A 12,183-nucleotide genomic window follows, 5' to 3' on the forward strand; every position below is an offset into this window, starting at 1 on the left:
GTTGCTAGGAATTGCAATTCGCAACAACAACAAGGGGGCTGCATTTAACCGTTTACAGCTTGACCTGAGGACTGGGCAAAGAAGCTGAGCTTTGCACTTTTGAGAGATTTCTGAGAGTCTGAATGTGTGGAGTGGACTCCATTATTCCTACATCAGCATATTTATGATAGCAACAACAATACCATGAATCCTGTCAGCAGATATACTGTATAGCGACAAAAAGCTAATCAACCAGGTGCTCGATGGAGATGCAAAAAATAATAATGAAAAGTAGGCTGGTGCTTCAAAGATCAATGGGACTGGAATACTAAATACAAGGCGGCGATCTGAGGACTTACAAAGTTAAAAATGGATAGGGTGGATAAAAAAAAGATGTACTTTATTTATAAAAGTTAAAAGAGGCCGACATGTTTCGACTGAAACAGTGTCTTGAAGACTCACCTGTTTTAGTCGAAACCCTCTCATTTTTCACTTTTTGAGTGCTTGGATCGCCGCCTTGTCTTTAGATATACTGTATATTTGACCATCTATTGCTTCAAGTTCTCTTTTAGGAAGCCTTGGCTGAAAATAATTTGGATGTGTGCATGCAGTGCTCTCTCTTTTTACCATGCATGTGTTAACCGTTATCACGATGGCCTTCTATCTCGGCGTCATCTCCAACACAGCATGCCGGTCAGGGTCACTGTTGACAGTTCCCTGTTATGTTGGCCGTGATCCTAATCCAACGCCAGCTACAGTAACAACCATTACATGAGTTGGACAAGAGCAATGAAGCGAATGGAGCAGGCCTCCTACTAGTCAATCCACCAGTACACAGGAGTGAGAGCACTGAAGACTCAACCACAATACATTCTAACAATTATGAATACCTGAAATGATAACAGGTGTGACTCATGACTGCACATAAAAAGATAGTTTTATGACACACCTTACAACCACACACCCAATGATCTTGATATGTAGAATTGGCTGTTGTAGCTATATGTCCAATATTCACAACAGCCTGAAAACGGGAAAAAATTAACCCAACCTCAAGTAGAATTTAAATTGGGTCATAAACTTTTAACACTCAAAACAAAGATGCTACCGCTGGGGCTTTTGGGAACAAGTTTCTGACAGTTGCTCCAGTTTCCACAGACCAGTTTCCAGAGACCACAGAATAAATCATCAGCCTTTCCTATGACATGACATCACAAACTATCTGTATCTTACGAGCAACCTGTCAACCAATCACATGAGGTTAGTGAGTCAGTGGGCGACTCCCAATGATGAGAGACAGTATTGTTAAAAGGACTAGATAACAGACAGTTGATCCCTTTTGTCCTTGTACTAATTCTTTCTTTAGTTGAGATAAGACAACCATCAGCCCACTAGCAGAGTACACTAGAGAATGCTGTGACAACACACTGGCACTCCTTTATTGAACTGCACAGTGTAGGGAAAATTGACCGACTTTGGCCTTGAACAGAAATTCCGTTAGCTTTATGCTAATTAAGAACAGCCGGGAGTGTGTGTGTGTGTGTGGGGGGGGGTTACACTACGGTGCAACTGTGCAAGTAGTGAACACTCTTAACACGGAGCACGCCAGAAACGAGGAACACGGAGGGTTAAATTAGTACCCTAGCCCGCCAAACACAAGACTCTCGTGTTCCAGAGTTTACATTCTTTAATCCATGTTTTGATCCGATTGTATCGTTAGCCACCGATCGCTAACAACATCAAGGAGGACAGTGGCCGCGGCCATTTTGAAAATGTGCACGCATCCACTTCCATTCCAAGCCCTGCATTCAAAGCCCCGTTTCCAATTTGTATTTTTCTTTTTTTTCCCCTTTTATTAATGTGAACCCCAGGAACCCCAGCTGGTTGCTATGGCATGAGCTAATGGAGATCCGTAATAAAAATCGAAATGCCATTATCTAGGTGTGAACTAGTGTCCTTCAGCAGGGGTGCAGTGTTCCAGTAGACCAGTACTAACTTGTAAAGGGTGAGGTCAGTCTGTAGGTCCGCAGAGACCTTGGGGATGGTAGGAGGGGGGTGTCTGGTGTCCTGAGGGTGACGCATCTCAATGGCCTCCTGCGGGCTGAGGTGGAGCGTAACAGGAATGACTGGGAGGATGCTGATGTATCTGAAAACACATACAATACAGGGAGGATACTGATGTATCTGAAAACACATACAAGATGACACTGCAGCACCACATTACTTATTCAAACTACCATATTCTGGCAGATAACATAGAAAAATATATGTATTTGAGGTGTGTGGGGGGGGGGAAACAAAATATCATGCAATGCTAAATTAAATCCTATTGCAGAAATAGCCACATTTTTCCAACAACAGCCACACCACCCTAAATGAGCGACAAATAAAAAGAGACGACCTGTCTGTCCCTTTCCAACCATCATCATTTTGTGAAAGTGGGTACTAATTTTAAGTCCGTCACTGAGGTTGGAGGACAAAGAACAAGATGTCCTGCCTTGCAGGCCCCACAGTACCTCTTGGCTAATGTGATGTTGTAGTAGCTGAAGAGTGAAGGCCAGTGTCTGAAAGACAGCCTCCTCCAGCCCTCCTCATCCTCTGGCCCCCAGCTGATTTGGGGCACAGAAGGCGGGACCTGGGGGTGAGGATCCGCCCTGGCAGCGCCGTGGTAACCCTGGGACTGGTTCTCAGGTAAAGGGGTGGGCTCGGGAGCAGGGAGGACGCTGAGGGTGCTCGTTGGATCTCCTCTGGGGAAGACGGCTGCCACCCCCAGGTGAGGTGGTAGCCCACCGCCCGCTGAGTCTCCGAGGGGGCTTTGCTCCGACACCTGAGCGGCTAAGTAGGTACGAAGGCCTGCCGGGTCGGTGTACACCAGAATACCGATCCAAATCACGGTACCGACCTAAGAGCAAAATAATAAGATGGTTTAGTTTTCAGACACATTTACCTAAATGCCACTAATTAGTGGCCACTAATTATTTACATAATTACTGCTGAGGTCTGAAACCTCTTTTGCAACATTTTGAGGCATCACTGCCATTTATTTATTATCCTGAAAGGGGAAATTCATTTCCATAGCACTGTGCATGTCATCATACCCAAAACTGAGTGTATTGTCCAAGGTCTCTCAGGAGGTATTTGAAACTGTTTGGTTATTGACGACAATGGGGTGTTGAGGTTTCTACCATTTCCTTCGTATTGCGGACGTTGAGGTAAAGATGGTTAGACGGATGTGAGGGCAATAGGGCAGTAGTGGTTGATGTTCTGTGGGCCGGGATGTTTGTGTATGTGATTATGTTAGCAGTATAGTATACCAACGTTTTGTGGCAGTCTGGTAGGATTCACATAAGAGTGAAGGATTGATGAGAGTTCCAGGGTGCAGCTCTTAAACAACCTTGCTGGCTAGCTTACATTAGCCCATTACCTCTCTGTAATAGGGGCTGATTTGTCTGGGTTATATTTCTTTCTTTTTCTGGTGAGACACTGGGACCACCAGCCAATAAGCCCTTCAAAAAGAGCAATGCTCGTCCAAAATATTGTCTCATGTCACATCTGCTTATTTGATGGATTGACTATCAACTCAACTCTACAACAATAAATAATACATAACCTTTCAGTAAAGCCCCTAGGACATCCCCTAGGACATCCAATATTCTTACACAACCTGTGCCAGAAAGATTTATTTCCTATCTGTATGAATGTTTTGATGTAAGTTCAAACCACTCCACTGATCATATTCAAAGGCAGTGGCAGATTGACTTGGAATGTCAGATAGAAGACAATACTTGGACAACAATTATAGGAAATACACTTACTATTTTGAGTTGCAATAATGATAGAGAAAGACAATTCAAGATTTTACACGGACTCCATTATACACCTCTACTGAGAAGCAAGCTTGGTCTCTTACAGACTCCATTATACACCTCTACTGAGAAGCAAGCTTGGTCTCTTACAGACTCCATTATACACCTCTACTGAGAAGCAAGCTTGGTCTCTTACAGACTCCATTATACACCTCTACTGAGAAGCAAGCTTGGTCTCTTACAGACTCCATTATACACCTCTACTGAGAAGCAAGCTTGGTCTCAGCTCTCCTAACTGTAATAAATGTGACACAGAAGTTGGTACATATGCACATGCTTTGGAAATATACAAAGATACAGGTGTTTTGGAATGAGGTGAAGAATGAGCTGGACACCTTGATTGGATATATTTTGAACTTGTCACCTCTCCAGTGTGTACTAGCAGCTAATGAATCCAGTGCAAGAACCAGACACAACGCCAAATTGGTTGGAATACTTATACATAGCGAGAAAGACTATACTCAAGCTTTGGATTAATAGACGTTCCTACACAGGATGATTGGTACAAGGAGGTAATGACTGTGGTTCATCTGGAGAAACTGACTTATCTCCTCCGCGATAACATGGAAGGGTTTAGAAGTTTTAGATACAGTGGACCCTTCTAGACTGCGCTTCAATTTGCCATATTGAACGGTAGTGAATAACAAAGACCTGTAATGTACAATCATGTCAATACTGTGGTGTACTCGTTTTGTCTCGTTTAGTTTTTTTTGTTTGTATTTTGTTTGTGTCTGTGCATTGTCTGTAATGTCCGTATTGTGGTACTGTTTTCCTATGTTGTGTTTAAAAAAGAAAAATGTGTGGTTCTATATACATTGAATTGCGATTGTTCAGCTGTGAAATTTCAGAGCCTCAATAAAAATACATAAAAAAACAATGGTCCCTTCTCAATCTTACCATGATGATGCGCTGAGCCAGGCGCGTGCGGGCCAGGAAGTAGATGACACGCAGCCGTTTGGGAAGCCGCAGATTCCTGAAGGCCGGTGTCTGCAGGGTGATGGTGTGGGGGGAGGGACGTGGTGGAGGGGGAACCTCCCTCATACGCAGCGGCCCCGGCTTTGGAGGAGGGAGGCCCGCCTCGGCCGGAAGACGGCGGTTCAGGTCAGCCAGCTGAGTGGGACAGACGGACATATAGACATTGAGGCCCCAATAATAATACTTACTGTCTGACGGACTAACGTCAAACTGCATTTCTCTCCAAACAAACAAACATAGTATTCAAGCAATTATCATCATCAGTCTACAGCTGTTTAGTGTGGAAACTAAAATGGGAAAACGACAGATGAATGTTGGAAGGTATAAACATTTTATTTATTGCCTTCATCTAGTCTTCACCAGGTCTCCACCAGGATTCATATTTGGATACAATCTGAAGGACTAATGCACTGTAGCATTTTGTTCCAAACGGGCCAGTCCTGAAAAATTTGGAAGGCAATCTTAGCCAATCGTAGAATCTGAGAAATCCAACAGACTGATCTTGATCACATGACTACAGAGATCATGTGTACCGATTTGTGTGAGACTTTTTATGAAAGCTGTGCGACTAATATAAACAAATGTTTTTTGCAGAAATCAGCCTCATGGTGGCGCTATAACTGGGAGATGCAGGGATTTTTTTGCCATGGCCTGTAGGGAGTGCGCATACAAAGTTGTACACAGATCGATGCAGTTATAGGTAAATACAGGAATTGGCCTGTTATAGCGCCACCGTGAGACTGATTTGGTGATTAAGTGGCATGTCCTCGTCCTCGTGGAAATGTGCGTGTATAATTTCACGGAAATTGCAGTGTATGTGATTTGTGGCATTTTGTTCGAAACGGACCAATCATGTGAGCTTTGGAGGCCAATCTTAGCCAATCAGGATAGAAGATGGGAAATGATGCAGATCCGTGTTGTTCACATGACTATGGAGATAGTGTATACCGAATTGTGTGATGTATGGATAAAATAAGTATGAGTAATCTACAGAAATGTGTTTTGCCTAAATCGGCCTCATGGTGGCGCTATAACAGGCCATTGAGGAATATTTGGGACAGAGGTTTGTCATTGGCATCCAGGGAGTGTGTGTACAAAGTTTGGCATGGATCGGGCCAACGGTGCCGGAGATTAGCTGGTAACGGACAGACGGAAGGACGGACGGACACACGCAACAACGCATTGAGCGTAATGATAAAGAACATGCCTAGGAGTCCCGCTCCTATATATGCTGTTAGTGTGTGTGCGCGCACGTGTGTGTGTGTGTGCTCAGCTAATAGGTATGCTTGTTTTACCTGAACTAGACCTGTACGTGCCCGTCGGCTACCGGCCTACTTGAGAACGATGCAGCTTGGGAACCTAATAATACCCGTTGTCAACTTGTCATAGCACCTGTTTTAACTATCCGTCTGTGTCCAACATGGAGGTCTCTGTATCTGCCTGTGTCTAAAGAGGGCACACTGACTGACTGTGAAAAGTGGACTGGTTACGTAGGCTAATCAATTGTCAGGTGTGGGGTTGCCATGGCAATCAATTGGCTGAGGCAGAGGCTGGAAATTGAGGGGATTTAGGCTGATTAGACCCACTGGCAGAGCCTGACCAGAGCCTTTTGTGGTGGTTCTGGAGAACCGTGGGTCCGACCGACTCGAGTCGGGGCACTGCACTCCCTGCGGGAGTGTGGAACTCGTGTGTCGAATTTGAATTTGGTGGGGCAAACGGTTCTCGAGTTACATGCATTACAACCGTACACACACACACGCAGACATACACACAGAAACATGGTGCATTTATAGTAGGATGCAGCAGAGTTTCTCAAACAGTGGGACACCAGTATTTTAGTTTTGAACAATTTTTAATAAATGGAAACAAAGCTTCAACAAAGCTTTACTTGTAGATCTGCTATTTTCATTAAATTGAGCTTAAGTACTACCGGTAGTTAATTCACAATGTATCTGTGTACATTTGGGTCCAAGGGATACACCAAATTTGTTTTGTTAATTTTGTCAATGAAGCCTGATTTATAGTTCTTGTAGGTCTGCTAGGTCTGACAATTGACTGCGCAATTATAGGTATGTACAGTCTGTGTGGGTTAAAAATGCACGTTTACAGTTGGATAATTACTATCAGTATAAATGATGGAATAGTAGCATTAGATTGTGCCAGATACCACCACATTTGGGCTTCAGAGCCCCCAAGAAAGCTTTCTCCCACTGGCTGCCCAATCCATATCCCTTTTTTTTAACAATGCAGCCAAATACTGCTACAGTAGATGAACCCAATGTGTGACAAGCATAAAGAACAAGGAGAGTTAATAACTTTTAAGGGAGGAAAGTGCATTTTGTGGAAAGACTTAATCTGGCGAACAATGTGGTGAGTTAAGTACATGGAGGTGTGACCGCCTTCTCACCGCGGTTTGCCCTGAGAGTTCAAAGGAGAGAGAATGTGAACGTGGTCTTACCTCCATGCGTCGGATGTCTATAGACAGCACTGTTGTGAAGAAGAACATCTGAAGGAAGAAGTCTGAGACCAACCCCACCACCGCAAACAAACAGAACTCCTACAACAAATACAAATAATTGAACAAATAATTCAGACAAGACCGCTGCACAAAGACCTCTGCGAGGAGTGTGGTTTTGATGGTGTGAACTCATATGACCCAGGTGCATGTTTGCCAGGAAGTGATGAAATTATAATATACTATAATAAACTCTTTACTTCTTTTGCACATGCACGTTTTCCATCGGTATACAGTGTAGATATTGCTGTTTTACATCTGGTGAGCATAGGTTTCTCTTTGACCTTATTTATCTTTGCAAAGAGATTATGCCTTCTTGGGAGTCATGGAACCCACCTTATCTAATGATTATGTATTGAACAGTGTAAACTAAGAACCGTACCTGTGATAGCCGTGAACCCTCATGTTTGAATTGATTTTCAACCTTTTTTTGTCAAGGAAACATTTGGTGGAGAAGCTCAATGCTGCCCTATTAATAACCACCTTGGACCTAAGAGCACTATTAGCTTAGTGCGTACGAAGAATGGGACACTTTTAGATGTAGGTAAATGAGCAAGTTTACCACCTAATTGAAATTCTACTGATGCAAATTATTTGGCATTAAATAAAGAGCCAAAATGGTTTTGGCATATTTTGGCATGTGCTTCAGGTGATACAGTGAAAAATAGCCGGACAAGATCTACATCACATAACATCTATAAGGTGAGTGCGTTACCTGGATAGCTGGCACAAGAGTGAAATATCCAATGAGAATTATGCATAGCTCAGTGGCCATGTTCTTCATGATAGACCAGCTCTCATTACTAAGGCCTGAGGAAAACATCAAGAGATAACAATAACGTTATTTAAAAATAAATCTTATTTACATTTTATTTTGTCTTTCTTGGCTTATGCAAGACTGCTCATATGCAGACACACATTACCCTGAGCAATGCGTAGTTTGACCTCCAAGTCAACAGGGGTTGACACCACAGACTTGGTGAGGACCAGGACGTTCTCCAGACCGATTACCACCACCAGGTAGGGGAAAATCTCCCTGGAGGAACCAGGACAGACAAGAGGACCAACATATCAACCATGATGCTTTTCCCTCCCTGGAGGAACCAGGACAGACAAGAGGACCAACATATCAACCATGATGCTTTTCCCTCCCTGGAGGAACCAGGACAGACAAGAGGACCAACATATCAACCATGATGCTTTTCCCTCCCTGGAGGAACCAGGACAGACAAGAGGACCAACATATCAACCATGATGCTTTTCCCTCCCTGGAGGAACCAGGACAGACAAGAGGACCAACATATCAACCATGATGCTTTTCCCTCCCTGGAGGAACCAGGACAGACAAGAGGACCAACATATCAACCATGATGCTTTTCCCTCCCTGGAGGAACCAGGACAGACAAGAGGACCAACATATCAACCATGATGCTTTTCCGTGGCCTATAAACCAAGGCTGGCGTTTCCAAATCATCATAATAAGGAAAGGAAAATATTTACTGCATCTGACACGAAACATTTCCAGGTGGATTCCAAAATAACCACTCCTACTACAGTAGTACATTAGCAGTCAAATTGTTGCAAGACCAGGAAAGAGTCAGAGATTATATAACACAGTGTGTGATAGATTAAATACACATACTGTACGCCACAGATAAATATTTTGGCAGGTGGCCAGTCTTACTTTCATTACCAATGAGGTGATCATTAACATAACTTCAAGAATTACAGTTATGTACAGATGACAATAGATAAGATTAATTACATGATAAGTCAAGGTCACAGTGTCATTGGAGAAAAGGTGAAAAATGTCCATCTACATTAAACTGTCTCAACATGAGTTAGCATGTGCTGTGCTGTGCATGCGCTTTACTAATAACCATACAGCTAAAGAGACACATGCACAGTGCACACACCGACACTAAAATAATATGGGGCCCATGAGTGGATCTTGGCCAGGGGTTTTGTTTGACAGCGAGTTGTGTCACGCCATCATGTCAACTATCTAATGAGACTGCCGTGATTGGCCAGTCGCAAAATGTCAATATCTCCATATCAGCAAATGACCCCGCCCCCCGCCCCATTATCAGTGGTCCTATTTTTTTCTTTTTACAAATGTAACAGTAACTTTTCACCCACCGTATCTAATAATTAACCATGATCTGTACATAATCAATATTGAGTAGTGTGTGTGTGTGTGTGTGTGTGTGTGTGTGTGTGTGTGTGTGTGTGTGTGTGTGTGTGTCCTACCCTCCATTGAGTGTGGGCGTCAGTCCAAACAGTGTACAGAGTCCCACAGACATGAGCAGTGAGCTGAGCACTGTTACCACTGCAGCCAAAGCCAAGCCCCATTTGGACTTCACCATATCTATTTTTCCTGCAAAGAGGAATCACATTGTGCAAAAGTTATGGAAAGAATAAATCCAAATGACCATATTCATGACATGAGGAGCTGCCATACAGTATGTTTTCTCATTTTACTAGCAAAATAAATCTTGAAAATAGAACAGAATGTCCAAATGACAATTGTCACCGACCATTATGATAAATGATACAGGCAGGCGTTACATAATTTCCTGTTGCCAGATGTGTAAAAACAAATCAGTTTAGGCGTTACTATACAAGTATGTACAGTGAAAGGTTTCATAGGTATGTCTATGTTTGTCTTCCAAGAACACATTTGTGTTGGCAAGCCCCTGGTCTTAGCCTGGTGCATTACTATAGCAGTGTGCAGGGTTTCTGTGTGAGGATTATTATCCCCACACCAGACAGATACAGCCCTGGAACACATTTGCATGCTCATGCCTGATATAAATTGTGACAAGTCCATCTACACGCTCACATTGAGTAGTAGATTGCTTATTCTCGGGCACGACACCGGCGTGCAACTACACATGCCCATGTCTTTCACACGTCTGGGCATGGGCTTCAGAGCACTTTAGGGATTCATAAGTGTGCGGTGGAAAGTTTAAAGAAAGTTTAATAATAACACAGGAGAAAGGTGGGAGGGAAGGTAGAAGGGAAGAGAGGAAGAAGTACCAGGGTACAGAAAGGAGACCTCAAGAAAACAGACAGACTCACGTGTGGAGAAGTAGATGTATGCAAACAGTATGATGTAGGTGGTGACCAGTGGGATGAGCTCAGCGATACCAATCTCCTCCTTGAAGTGAACATGTACCATGTGGTCCTCCCGCAGGCTGCAGTTGGCTGATGGGTGAAGCTGCTTCAGGCGAGCCCGCAAGCTGCCCAGGAACCTACAGAGACACACACCAGTGTTCATTCAGGAACATGACTGAATATGACGAAGACACCCTAGGTCTCAGCCATTTCCCTCAGTTCCATCTGAGGCCACCTAGGCTTTGTATGTTTGCTGCATGATGACTGCCTTACGGGCTTACTAAGAATAAAGTGATGACAAATTGGTGGGAAAATAAATGTTTTGCATCCCATCATATAAGCGTACACACTATAGTGGGTAATTCATGCTGCAGTTTGTACTACAGAATTACAGATATGGCAAATTTGTACAGGCTTAATTACAGATGCGTCTTATCATAATACATGATACATGTAATACATGCTCATACACCCTGTCATTTTGGCACCAATTTCCAATACCAGTTTAGTCTAAAAATCAATACATAAGCATTCATTCAAACCCGAGCATGGTTTGCTGAAGTTGGACTGAAATGCTCATACACTTAAAATAGCCAATCTACAAGCTCACAACATGCCGGGGTAGATTGGCTATTTTAACTATTCAAAAATGTTTTTCAAAATAGGCTAAAAAGGCAAAGTAGTTTAGGGATAATAAGAGGTTTAGCATGGACGAAAATAGAGCCCTAAGTTCAATATCCGATTTGTACAGCTCTGGGATGCAGTAGAAGGGTTATTGCATTGCATTAATGAATATGGAATCTCAGGGATCATTGCTCTTCCCTTCCTCAACCTTATCAAATATAAGGAAAAACAGTACCAGAGCACACCAGGCGCACACACAGCTCAAAAAGCATGATCCAGTTTATCTGGCAGTAAACCCGTGGAAAGAGCAGAGATTCTTAACATGGCATTTATGAAACACTTGGCTATGCCGCAACTGCGCCTTAGCTGTGCAAAGTGCAAAGCCGAAGAACAGATGCAGAGGTAGAAATGCTGGGTGGGGAAATTCATTGCCATTTTTGGAAAGAAGGACCCAATCATATTTAAACTCTTTATGCCATTGGACTTTCAAGTGAACATGAGATGTGTAAGAACACATGGTGGGAAGAGAAAACACCACACACTGTTCACCCACTTAGAACAATCGTTTTAGTGGTAGTATTTTAGACACTGGCAACAGCTGGAAGACTTGCACTCTCTTCCTTTAATAAAAAATATTATTTTGACATTTAGCAGCCATTTGAATGTGAAAAGTCTTAAATATTAATTCTGTCTCACAGAACCAGTTTTTCCATTTATGCTTTATTTTATCTCACCTAGCATCATAGATTCCCAGTACTATGGTGATTGTGTAAGTCACCACCCGCTTCCTGCTGTAGTGACTGACCCCGGTGTGCTTTCCAGGAACGCCAAACAACAAGTCTGAAAAAACACACGCACGCACACACACACACACACACACACACAGTCAGCAAAGTATTTGCAATTTCCACAGCAGCAAGCAGTATATGAAATGTACAAAAACAAACTTGTAATGTGTCACATGAGCAATTCTGAATTGCAGTAAATGGGCCCTATTCACAACCACTGAAAACACTGAAGAAAACACTGGTAATAACATTGTGGGTGTGTTTCATTTAGGTGTTACTGTGCGACAGCATGGACAGTTCCTACTATAGTTAACCTTAT

The 12,183-nt window shown here is 43.1% G+C and overlaps 1 protein-coding gene across 3 annotated transcripts in view; it reads right to left on the reverse strand.

The window, feature by feature from the left end:
- Positions 1-12,183, reverse strand: part of scap (SREBF chaperone) — a 40,660-nt gene that overhangs the window by 14,196 nt on the left and 14,281 nt on the right. For all 3 annotated transcript variants that reach the window (XM_080767451.1, XM_080767452.1, XM_080767453.1), the window contains 9 exons: positions 11,811-11,916; positions 10,417-10,589; positions 9,586-9,712; positions 8,259-8,371; positions 8,051-8,145; positions 7,279-7,377; positions 4,743-4,955; positions 2,496-2,881; positions 1,976-2,125 (listed from right to left, as the gene is read on the reverse strand). In XM_080767451.1, coding sequence (XP_080623577.1) covers positions 1,976-2,125; positions 2,496-2,881; positions 4,743-4,955; positions 7,279-7,377; positions 8,051-8,145; positions 8,259-8,371; positions 9,586-9,712; positions 10,417-10,589; positions 11,811-11,916 — 1,462 coding nt within the window. The remainder of the gene's footprint in view (positions 1-1,975; positions 2,126-2,495; positions 2,882-4,742; positions 4,956-7,278; positions 7,378-8,050; positions 8,146-8,258; positions 8,372-9,585; positions 9,713-10,416; positions 10,590-11,810; positions 11,917-12,183) is intronic.

The sequence above is a fragment of the Protomyctophum bolini genome (assembly GCF_963924005.1).
Source record: "Protomyctophum bolini genome assembly, chromosome: 7".
NCBI lineage: Eukaryota > Metazoa > Chordata > Actinopteri > Myctophiformes > Myctophidae > Protomyctophum > Protomyctophum bolini.